Here is an 11365-nt window from a genome sequence, read left to right on the forward strand (position 1 = left end):
TTGTATGGCCTCCGCCCCTATCGTTGTTGGTGGAGACGTCCGGACGTGTCCGTGGTCATTTGGTGAGGTCGGTTTTGATGATCCACGTTGGAGTTGCCCTTAGCTTGTTTTAATTTATAAAGATGTATTTCTTTGTCTAACCTGTGTGATGGCAACTATGTTAGTCTCAGAAATGACTCTTTTGAGAGTGATTTGCATCTGGTCACACAACAATGACAGTTTAGAAAGCTTGCAACCAAATTTCTGCAAGGAACTATTTGACTGAAAGGAACATCATTTGATTTGTTGCGGAGCTCGTTTGATTTTAAGATTATAACTTATACAATTTTTCTCTGTTGACTATACTTTTCAAAATAATTTTTTCATTAAGTCAAACCTCATGGAAAACTACCTTTGTATCGATGACAATTGTTGCAAAGAACTGGTCCTTAAAGAAAAACCTGCTCTCTCTCTCTCTCTCTCTCTGATACAACCAAACGCCGTCTGTTACATAGTCATTTGTATTTAGATTTTATATGAATTGACACGCCATAAAATAAAATGCCATGTTTTTATTGTTTTGTTTCTATGGCTTTGGAATCATGCGGATCAAAAAGGCCATTACTGTCAGTACTAAATATAACAGCATCATAGTTCTTTTCACGCCGCAGCTTGAGTGCAGTTCTCCGAATTTCACGTGATGTCTCCACACAAAAGAATGCAGCGATCCCAGTGTGCATCACAAAAGCAAACAGACATCATAATATAGAGTACTACTTGCCATAAATTTCTTTGGGAACAGCAATGCAAGGCATAACCTCTCCGGGTCACACTCACAACACATCTTCTTGACAGAAACAGAGGTAGTTCCTCAAGGCACATAAATCAGGTGGCACGCTCCTCATTTACAAGCATCATGAAACATAATCTAGCGAACGCAATAGCAGTTAATACACACAGTGCAGTATATAAGATACTAATGTAAGCTGATTAGAACACCGTTCCAGAGCAGATTCAGACAGGGAAGCTCTGCTCATCCGTCCTCCATCAGTAGTGTCTGTCAGGTCCATGGTGCATGTCCTGAAATCTGCAGATAGATGAAACTGGTCAAGCTGATGAACTTGCCCGTAGATGATCATGACCGATGTACACGAATTCCAGTGACGCTCAGTTGCATACGATGCTTACCAGAGGCGGAGGACGTAGCCATGGAGGTTGCCCTCCTGCAGGTTGGGCTGCACCGGCTGGAGCTTGTACTCCTGCAGCTGCGGCGAGAGCTTGAGAGCCGTCATGGAGGACTCGGCGTCCTGGCCGTAGATCTGGTCGCCGACGTCCCACAGAGGGAACAGCTTCGGATTCATCACGTCGGCCGACTGGCCCGGCTGATCCCTCGCCGGATTCTTTTTTTGACAAACACAAGCAAATTCATCAAGGGTGAGTAAATTGCAGCACAAAATCACCTGACAAGGAGAAATTAAGCTGAGATGTGTTACCATGTGGAACATGTAGCTGCTGCTCTGGTCCTCTGACATGTGCATCTCCTGTATTCAGAATTAAATCCACAGAACTCCATCAAAACTCAACTCTTTACCACACACACAAAAAAGAAAGAGTTCTGATAAAGGATGGCAGGAATGCCGGACAAATCAATGCATCTTGTCTCGCATACCCTCTGGCGCATCTCGAGCAGCTGCTGGTCAAGTAGCTGCTGCTGCGACAAATTAAATTAGGGCATTAGCACTGGGCACAGAGGAATGCAGAGTTTCATATCTGAGTAAAAGAAAATATAGAACTGTTGCATCGTGTTGCTGGGTGGTTACCTTCCTAAGGCGAACCTTGTACAGCGAGAACTCGATCTGCTGCTCAAGATTGCTCACGTCTTGCAGGGTCAGCGAGCCCAGGTCCTCGCCCATGTACTGCCTCATGATGATCTTCAGCCTGTTGCTCTCATCCTTCATCCTTGTCATCTCATGGATGATTTTCTTCATCAAAAATAATGGAAGATTATTAGCTAAAACCAGAAAAAAATTAACAATGTTAATTGATTTAGCCTAAACTGGTGTACCTGCTGGACGTCCATCTCATCAAAGCGGGTGCTGGGGGCTTTCAGGTATCTGTCAAAGATGTTTGCAATCCTGCCACACACAAAATGGAGAACAAAAAACAGTCAGGGCTTAGTTGATCATCATCGGTTCTTCATATACTTTCAAATTGATCTTGACTTCATTACTAAAACGTGCAGATCAGCAACAACAGAAGTTGGAAGTTCCCAACAAAAAGTTCAACAGGAAGTATACACATTGAGAAAAACTGCACAAGACTAACTGAACATACAAAAGAACGTCATGACAACTCTAGAACAAACATTATGGGACCTGGAAAGTATCCAAAATTTCCATTTCCCCTCAAGCCAAGAGGAGCAGAGAAAGATCGGATTGCAGAGGACATGCAGTAGTTGAACTGGTGTTTGCAGTCCTGCCACGCACAAAAAGGAAAAGAAAACAGGCAGGGCATACTTGATCATCGTCGGTTCTTCGTATACTTTTAAATTGATCTTGACTTCATTACTAAAAACGTGCAGATTATCAACAAGAGAAGTTGGAAGTTCCCAACAAAAAGTTCAGAAGAAAGTGTACACACTGAGAAAAACTGCAGAAGACTAACTGAACACACAAAGAACGTCATGGAAGCTATAGGACAACATTGTGCGACCTAAACAATATCCAAAATTTCCATTTCCCCTCAAGCCAAGAGGAGCAGAGAAAGATCAAATTGCAGAGAAATATGCAGTGGTTGAACTGGTGTGCAGAGATGTTTTACTCACCTCCATGGAGGGCTGGCGTACTCGTACATCTTGCCACTGCCGGAGAAGACGATCACCCCAACCTGCGCATCGCAAAGAATGGCCAGCTCGTTTGCCTTCTTGAGCAGGCCCATCCGCCTCTTGGAGAAGGTGACCTGGCGGCTCGTCGTGTTCTCGATCTTCTTGAGCTCCACTTTCCCACGCCCCATTGCTGCAGCTCAGTGGATCTCTTCTCCTCCTAAACCATAAAGAGCTCGTCAAATCATGGTGCCTACGTTCATCCAAGATGAGAATCAAGTAAATGGCTTCAAATGCAGAGTAGAGATGCACCGAATGGCTTCAAGTGCAGGAAGTAAGATAAAGCAGATGGTTTCAAAAGCAAGAGTTCAGAAGCAAAGGTATTATCATAAAAGAACGACTTCTTCCAAGCTCCACAATGTTAAAGTCGAATCCAAGCACCACGCAGATCAAATGGCTTCAAATGCATGAGATGAGGCAGAGAAAACTGTATGCATAGACAGGAGAAACTGTATGCTGTGAAGAGTAAAAGAGTAGCATTTGCAAGACATGTTCTTGCAGAGAGTGTGTGCTGCAGAGCAAGAGAGAGGAGAGGCATTACCTGTGTAGGCTGTGGCTGCGTGTGCTTCTTCAGAAGGTGGATGGGGTAGCAAAGGGGCCAGGGGAACCTTTTATAAGTCTGGAAACTTCTTGTTTCAAGCCTCAAAGACTACTAATATTCTCATCGTCTCTTGTCAGGCTGTCCCGCTATATGCTAGTACAGCAAATAAACATTTCATGCAATAAGGAAAAGAGAACGATTAAATCAAGCAATGTGGCCAACTTAAACTTTCTGCCCTAAATCCAATGGCATGCACAAACAGACTATTATTGTTGACCACAGACATCTATCCGCAAATCGCGCTAATGTGTGCCCTCAAATTAGCACCATTAGGACGAGCATCTCAAACAATGCAGCACAAGATTAATAATGCGTGTTGATCAAGTGCAAAGTGTGAGTTTCAGTGTGCATGAGAGAGGGTACCAGATGGCCGGAAATGTGGGTGCTGTGGACTGGTAACCGCCTCTTACCGGACATGGCAAGGGAGGCTCCTGTAAGAAGACCGACCTAGAACTGGCCAAGGCAGGGAATAACTCGCTGCAATAATGCTTTCCATTAGGTGGCCCTTGGTCCACTCCACGCTGCACCTAACCTGCTGGGATGCCAGGCAGAGGCATGCAGCCGTGGTCAAATGCATGATGGCATGTGTCACACACACACACACATATCCCCTGCCAATGTCATCAGTTAAGATGATCTCTCTGCAAAGGTGTTTCAGTGAGACAGTGACTACTAGTACTCCGTTGCAATTGCACTTTCCTGGAGCATTGCTGTGGTTAAATGATGAGTGGTAAAAGATAGCAGATGATCACAAGGCACCTGTCTGTGTAAGCTCACACTGCTGGTGTAATTATTTCACAGAAACTTTCATATTCTCACACTGCTTGTGTAATTATTTCACAGAAACTTCCATATTCTCATACTGCTATACGATTCTCACCTGTGGCAAGAGACACCTCTAAAAAACTCACATTGCCTCCGTAAATCATCTCAGGGAAACTTTCATATTCTCACACTGATATTCAGCATTTCGGTGTATTTTTAACGTGATTTTCATATTTCAAGTTCCAAGGGAAAAGAGTGCCGGTTTACTTCGTCGCCAAGCACCGGGGCTCATTCATGAGTCGTGATCAGGAGAACCCGCAGAGCATGATGGCAGAAGAGATATCCTTGCTAAAAACTGTGTACTTCCAAGGGAGCTCCAGGCACCCATCGCACTGGCTCGCAAGGCAAAGAAATTATGCTCTCCTTCTCATGGGGCCTGTCAGCGTCTGCCCACATCCCTTTTTGTTTCTCTTGGAGTTGGACGATCCAACCATGTTCACACCTGCTAAGGAATATAGTTGTTGTTATCATGGGTTGCGTTACACATACAGCTTCTCTCTCAAGACAAGCTTTGGCTACGCGGCTCACTTCCCTGGACTTTGCAGGCAGTGGGCACAACTTCGTGCTGCCCAATTCGACAAATTTGCCGCGAGTTTTGCCCTAGAATTAACTTTGTTCTGGGGTCAAATAGAAACAACACTTTCTATCGCCAATATGTAGGAGGTTACATTGTTCACAGGTGTATATTTTACACAAATCATTGGGGGAAATTTGGCAGAGGACTTCTTTATGCTTGGATCGCACAAATCAATCAGAATATTTCAGGTTTTGGCCAAATCTAAAAGTAACAACAGGGGTAAGCAATGAACTTGTTCATTTGAAACCAACTGTGTTCAGCAGAGTGCTGAGCCGCTGGCTGACGACAATACTGAAGTGTGGTACATGCATACATGAGACAGTGACATAAACCAAGGATGTCATCACAATTTGCTGGACGGTACACCTACACCAGAGGCCCTAACCTTCTTCTCGATCACCTTTGAGAGTTCCTTCACTTCTTCCTTGGGGATGTGGCGAGGATGACTCAACCAAAGCCCTCCATCAACCACCAGTGTAGTCCCATTTACATATTTGCCTGCACAACGAATTGTTGAATACATCAAATGGATAACTCTCTGACAAAGGATAAGCCATTAATTTACTGATTTTAAAATTTTTGTAGTATGGGAATGAGAATGAGAAGGCAAGAAAGTATTCGTCGAGTTAAAATAGCATACAATTATAGCAGGGCTTGTATTTATGAATCTTGTGATACCAATATCTTTCAAATGGCCTCCAGGTAACTGGATGCTCAGCTTACTGAACTTTGACGGTTTAAAGAACTTCCGGTTATTTGGTTACCAGAAGATTGAAGAATACAACTGACCTGCATCAGAAGCAAGATAGAGCGCAGCCATTGCTATGTCCCGTGTCTCCCCCAACTTAAATAAAGGCATCATTTCCCTTTTCCCCTTGCCCATTTCATCAGGTGCAAGCTTCCTCAGTCCTGGAGTGCCACCGATTGGTCCTGGTGCGATTCCATTGACCCTAATTTCATAATCTGTTCCCCATTCCAGAGCCAGTGTTCTTGTGATACTATCAACACCTGCCTGTAGAAGCCAACACCGTCAGGAAAAGTGACCTATTTCAATCATTTTCTGGAAGTGGATCAAACATGATAAAAGTACCTTAGCGGCGGAGACATGAATTTGGTACCAAGAAGCAGTGTAATGCAGTGTCGCGCTTATGTTAATGATGAGGCCACCAGTGGAGGGACCTCTCCCTGGCCCACCCTTTTTCAGATACTTCAGGGCTTCATAGCACATTGTGTATGTACCCACAGTGTCAATCTCAAGAACTGCAGAGAGAACATTTTAGTCAATACTAAAATCTCTGAAAGAAAAATATTCAATATTGAGATACTTTTTACATAACAGACAAGTTATCAGCACATAAATTGCTTGAGCTCAGCAGCCTAGCACAGTTGCACAAACTAGCTACTCCAAGGCGCAATATATTGAAACCGTATACGGTACAAGAAAATCCTCATGTCACACCCGTGCTGCCAATATTCACAAAATTGGGCCAAACTGCTACTCTCAGGTAAACCAAAAGAACATGTCACAATGAAGCACCTGTCCGGAATCCCTTGGGTGTCAGATCCTCCGGGGATGCAAGGAAGTTGCCCGCTGCACCATTGACAAGAATGTCAAGCTTGCCGAAATGCTCAACGGTCGACGCGAGCACTCTCGCTGCATCCTTCTGGTTACGTACATCTCCCTGAAATCCAACAGCCTGCACGCCACACCAAGCTACCATCAGTACAGACCAACACTACTTTATCCCCAGAGCACAAGGGGCTAGTTCATTTAATCATGGTCGGGAACATCTTTCCTTGTGAATATGGTTTCACAATTCAACGACACATAAAGTACAAAGCATTGTACACCGTGCAACCCGATTAATATAGCACTTCTCTTTCATTTGAGAAAACAGTCAGTTTGACTTCATTTCCTAAACAACAATTTCTATACAAAATCCCCTATAAGAACGCGGTCGCCATTGGATTCGATGAACCAGGATAAGAAGACAACAAGTTCTATACAGAATTCGCAGCGATTTCCATTCTTGTTTACTTATCACGCAACTGCTACTAAGGAACGGAAGAAATATCAAAAGCATTTCCACCTGACGACAAGAGAGCGCCAGATCCTAAGCAAGGAACCAAGGTGGGTGAAACATGCGCGATGGTGGTAGGTAGGATTGGAGCGGAAGAGGAGGGGGAGGGGGAAAGCAGATTGGGCGCACCCGAAGGCCCTCGGAGCGGAGGGCGGCGACGGCCTTGTCGAGGACCTCGCGGCGGCGGCCCATGATGGCGACGTGGGCGCCGTGGCGGGCGAGCTGGGCGGCGATCTCGAAGCAGATGCCGGAGCCGCCGCCGGTGACCAGCGCCGCCTTGCCCCTCAGCACGTCCGCCCGGAACGGCGACTCGGTCGCCATCGCCTCCTCGTCGCCTTCTTCTTCCCCCTCCTCTCCTCCAAGCTCCGGTGTGGACGCGGATGGACGGAGGAGCACAAGATGCCGGCTCAGTGTGCCGCTAATCGCCGGCTTTGTAACGTGTTTGGACTCGTCTTCGCACACGCGGCGCTGCCGGATTTCCTCTGATTCGTGGCTGTGGTTTTTCTATGGGACGAAATTGAGCTGAGCATACCAACTACGACCCACACTATAATAAGTTCAAGCAAAAAAAACTACTACGACCACACTGGACATGGATTTTCTGCTCACAACTTTGTCACTCCCTCCGTCTCAAAATAATTGTCTTGACTTTGTACTTGTTTTAGTACAAAATTGTACTAAGATTAAGATACTTTCTTTGGATGGAGAGAGTCATCCTGTGCGTTCGGTTTATTCGGTTTACATGGTTCAGTTTATACGGTTTTTTGGTTTGTACGGTATTAATACTTCGGTAAATACGGTATGAAATTAAAATATGGTTCGATTTCGGTATATACCAAATTATTTCGGTATGGTTTTGGTATATACCATAAAAACCAAAGTTGACGCGAATTTGAAAATGACGTAATAATAATTTGCAAATTTATGACTCAAAACACATACTATTTTACACAAATAGTATATGACTATATATATAAGTATATATGCATGCATTAATTCATCTGTTGATGGTTATGGACGTGCTTAGCATTTTAAAAAGAGAAAAATGACTATGTTACAAGAAAATTTTACATGCTTATTAGTGAATTTGACTCATGTACAAGAAAAATGACAACTTGTATGGTTGTTCATCTCAAGAAATATAAATTTATTTTTACTTCGGTTTATTCGGTTAACCGTTCGGTTTTTCGGTATATACCATAAAAACCAAAGTTCAAATCGGTATGAAAAGTTCATACCATACCGAAACCAGAAACCATAAAAACCATAAAATCGGTTCGGTTCGGTTCGGTTTATTTTCGGTATGGTTTTTCGGTTCGGTTTTGAAATGCACAGGGTGAGGAGAGAGAGTAGAATTTTAGGTCTCTTTTATAAACTTTTTTAAGGATTATAATCAATATTACTATGTTTTATTTAGAACATTTGAACCATAGGAAACTTTTCTTTATAATTCATTTGTACTCCAGGGTTTTCCAAACCATAAGGAAACTTTCCTATGGGCAGAGAATAATCGAAAATCGATTGTTTAATTGATTTTATTTGTCGACTATTAATTGGCCAGACTTTTTGCAAATCACGAGTTCTCGGCTCAAAAAATTCTAAAATGTGATATACTCATCCCTGTAGGAACTTCTCCTTCGAGCGAGGAATGGCATCAGGTCTGGTGTTGTTGGAGGAAGGGTTGGTGCGGCTATCATGCTATTGGAGGAAAGGGTGGTGGCGGAGAGCTGCTCCAGGCGTCATCCGTCCTGCTCTTCGGCGAGGTGGGAGATGCGGAGGGCTCCATATTGCATTATCTCCAGGGGAACACGATGGGGAGATCTGGAGGGCTGGGAGCTTAGACTGGTCTGGCACAAGCCAAGGTGGCGTCATCTGGTGAATAGGGAGCATGGTGGTGAAATGCTAAGTAGTGTCCAAACCCTATCGAGCAAGGCGAGTTTTTTCTAGAAGGCAGATAGAGGGGAGGGCCAATGTTTAGGTTCCTGCCTGGACAGACCCAACCAATTTATCGATAGATCCCTGATAAATCGCTTGACAAACCGATAAAATTGGCCCAGCAAACCAGCACAACCGATATGGCATAATCTTAGCGTTGACCCACAGAGTCTCGATAAATTGTGGAATCGGTCGATATTTTGAACATTGGCCTAAATACTAGGAATCATAGGAAACTTTTCTTTATAATTCATTCAAACTCCAGAATTTTCCAAACAATAAGAAACTTTCCTATGGGCCAGAGATTAATCAAAAATTGATCGATTAATTGATTTTAGTTGTCGACTATTAATTGACCAGGCTTTTTGCAAATCACATGTTCTCGGCACAAAAAATTCCAAAATATGCAATACTCAACCCTAAAGGACCTTCTCGAGAAGGAATGGCATCAAGTGTGGTGGTGTTGGAGGAAGGGGTGGCGGAGAGTTCTCCAGACGTCGGGCGTCGTGCTCTTCGGGGAGGGGTGAGATGCGGAGGGTGCGAGTGCTTCTGCCCCTGGGGAACACGATGGGCACATCAGGAGGGCTGAGAGCTTAGGCAGGGCTAGCTTCGTCTGGTGAATAGGGAGCATGGTGGTGAAGTGCTGAGTATTGCCCAAACCCTATCGAGCAGGGCGAGTTTTGTCCAGAAGACAGACGGAGGAGAGAGTTGATTTTTAGGTTTATGCCTAGACAGGCCCAACCGTTTTGTCGGTATATCCATGATAAATAGCATGGCACACCGATAAATTGGCCCAGCCATCTAACACAACCAATATGGCATAGTCTTGGCGTTGACCCATGGGGTCTCGATGAATCGTGGAATCGGTCGATATTTTGAACATTGGCCTAAATACTAGGAATCTTATGTTAAACAGTAGGCATTCCCCCCCCCCCTTTTTTTTCTCAACACAACGCTTGTGTTTTTCCTATTTGTTTTCCTTTTTCTTACTTACATTAATATTCTATAAATGCTCTACATCTGTATATGGAAAATTATTTTATTTAGTTTTTGAAAATGTAACAACCGCATTACAAAAATGTTTGGAGAATTTCAAAAGTTTGTTCTCTGGTTTTAATAAAAGATTCAGACAATCCAAAAACAAATTGTGGTATTTAAAAATGTACACCCATATAAAACATGTTCATGTTATTTTACAAAATTGTTCATGAAAAATGTAAAATGTATGTTCAGGTAATTTGTAAAAAATGTTTGTACCATTCAAAAAACTGTTCATGGCATTTCTTTTAAAGCTCACATATTTGCGGTAAATGTGATCATGTGTTCCAAGAAAAATGGTAATCTGTGGTAAATGTGACACACGGAGTCGCGATAAAATCGGTTAATTGGCCGATAGTTTGAACATCGGTCTAACTACTAGGAACCCTATGTTAAACATTAGGAACTTTCCGCCTTTTTTAACACAAGGCTTGCGTTTCTCCTTTTTGTTTTCCTTTTCTTACATATATTTATATTCTGAAAATGCTCTACATATATATATGTATATGGAAAATAAATTTACTTATTTTTCAAATTATACAACTCTCATTACAAAAAAGTTCGGAGAATTTCAAAAGTATGCTCTCATGGTTTTAAAAAAACTTCAGACAACCTAGAAAACTATCTGTGGCAATTAAAATGTTCACATGCTAAAAAACGTGTTATTTTATAAGAAAAAATTATGAAAAATACAAAAATGTTTTTTCTGTTGATTTTTTACAAAAAATTGTGCCATTCAAAAATATGTTAATGGCAGTTTTCAAAAGTTTACATGTTGAAAAATGTGTTAGAATTTTTTATAAGTTCAATTATCTAATCATGTGTTTGTGTAATTTTAAATAAAAATCAAAACATACAAAAAATGTTCATAACAATTAAAAATTATTCCCACATTTTGAACAAAAAATGATATTTTTGGAAAACAAATCAATGGTTATTGAAAAATGGTCATTGTGTATTTTTAAAAATGTTCAATGTTCATTTGACAAACTTTATGCATGTATTATAATAAATTTCCAACATGTATTCAGAGTAATATTCAACATGCATCTGAAAAATGCACAACGTGCATACGGAAGTGTTCAACGCGTATTAAAAATCGTCATGCATTTGAATATCAAAAAAAGAAAATTGAAAATAAAATTAAAATTAAACGTATATGGAAAATAAATAAAAAAACAGAAGGAAATTGATAGAGAACAAAAAAACCTGGTTGAGATCTTCCCAAAATCGAGTGAAAGGTTCCAAGAACTAGTGCCTACTGTAGAGAATAGATACTTCCAAAAATTAACCCTAACCAACTCTATTGGGTCGGTCTATCAATGTGACTACCGTCTGTCTTGCACTAAGCGAGACATCATAATATTCGCGTCGTGACAAATAGCGTTCCTAATCCCGTGTAGGGTGAGCGATGGTGAGCAAAGGGTGCTGCTATGTCCGTCAAAAAA

At 42.2% G+C, this 11365-nt stretch overlaps 2 protein-coding genes across 2 annotated transcripts; both read right to left on the bottom strand.

Annotated features, from left to right (window-relative positions):
- Positions 1 to 1163: 1163 nt before the first annotated feature.
- On the bottom strand, positions 1164 to 3008 carry LOC123185914 (MADS-box transcription factor 31-like). Its single transcript, XM_044597723.1, has 6 exons — positions 2804 to 3008; positions 2045 to 2114; positions 1800 to 1961; positions 1649 to 1690; positions 1473 to 1520; positions 1164 to 1379 (listed from the first exon to the last, which is right to left on the bottom strand). The coding sequence occupies exons 1-6, from the start codon at positions 2989 to 2991 to the stop codon at positions 1164 to 1166; spliced, it is 726 nt and encodes a 241-aa protein (XP_044453658.1). The 5' UTR covers positions 2992 to 3008.
- Positions 3009 to 5083: 2075 nt separating this feature from the next.
- On the bottom strand, positions 5084 to 7438 carry LOC123190182 (peroxisomal 2,4-dienoyl-CoA reductase [(3E)-enoyl-CoA-producing]). Its single transcript, XM_044602780.1, has 5 exons — positions 7074 to 7438; positions 6401 to 6560; positions 5954 to 6123; positions 5653 to 5875; positions 5084 to 5361 (listed from the first exon to the last, which is right to left on the bottom strand). The coding sequence occupies exons 1-5, from the start codon at positions 7263 to 7265 to the stop codon at positions 5207 to 5209; spliced, it is 900 nt and encodes a 299-aa protein (XP_044458715.1). The 5' UTR covers positions 7266 to 7438; the 3' UTR covers positions 5084 to 5206.
- Positions 7439 to 11365: the final 3927 nt, after the last annotated feature.

Source organism: Triticum aestivum, chromosome 2A, assembly GCF_018294505.1.
Source record: "Triticum aestivum cultivar Chinese Spring chromosome 2A, IWGSC CS RefSeq v2.1, whole genome shotgun sequence".
NCBI classification, from domain to species: Eukaryota; Viridiplantae; Streptophyta; class Magnoliopsida; order Poales; family Poaceae; genus Triticum; species Triticum aestivum.

Excerpts from the sequence above, each read along its gene's own strand:
- LOC123190182 (XM_044602780.1), bottom strand. The coding sequence starts at position 7,265 with ATGGCGACCGAGTCGCCGTTCCGGGCGGACGTGCTGAGGGGCAAGGCG. Across the intron at positions 6,124-6,400 it reads ACCCAAGGGATTCCGGACAG|TTCTTGAGATTGACACTGTG; the intron begins GTGCTTCATTGT and ends TTCTCTCTGCAG. Across the intron at positions 5,876-5,953 it reads TTCATGTCTCCGCCGCTAAG|GCAGGTGTTGATAGTATCAC; the intron begins GTACTTTTATCA and ends TGGCTTCTACAG.
- LOC123185914 (XM_044597723.1), bottom strand. The coding sequence starts at position 2,991 with ATGGGGCGTGGGAAAGTGGAGCTCAAGAAGATCGAGAACACGACGAGC. Across the intron at positions 1,962-2,044 it reads ATGAGATGGACGTCCAGCAG|AAAATCATCCATGAGATGAC; the intron begins GTACACCAGTTT and ends TTTTTGATGAAG. Across the intron at positions 1,521-1,648 it reads TGCTCGAGATGCGCCAGAGG|GAGATGCACATGTCAGAGGA; the intron begins GTATGCGAGACA and ends TTCTGAATACAG.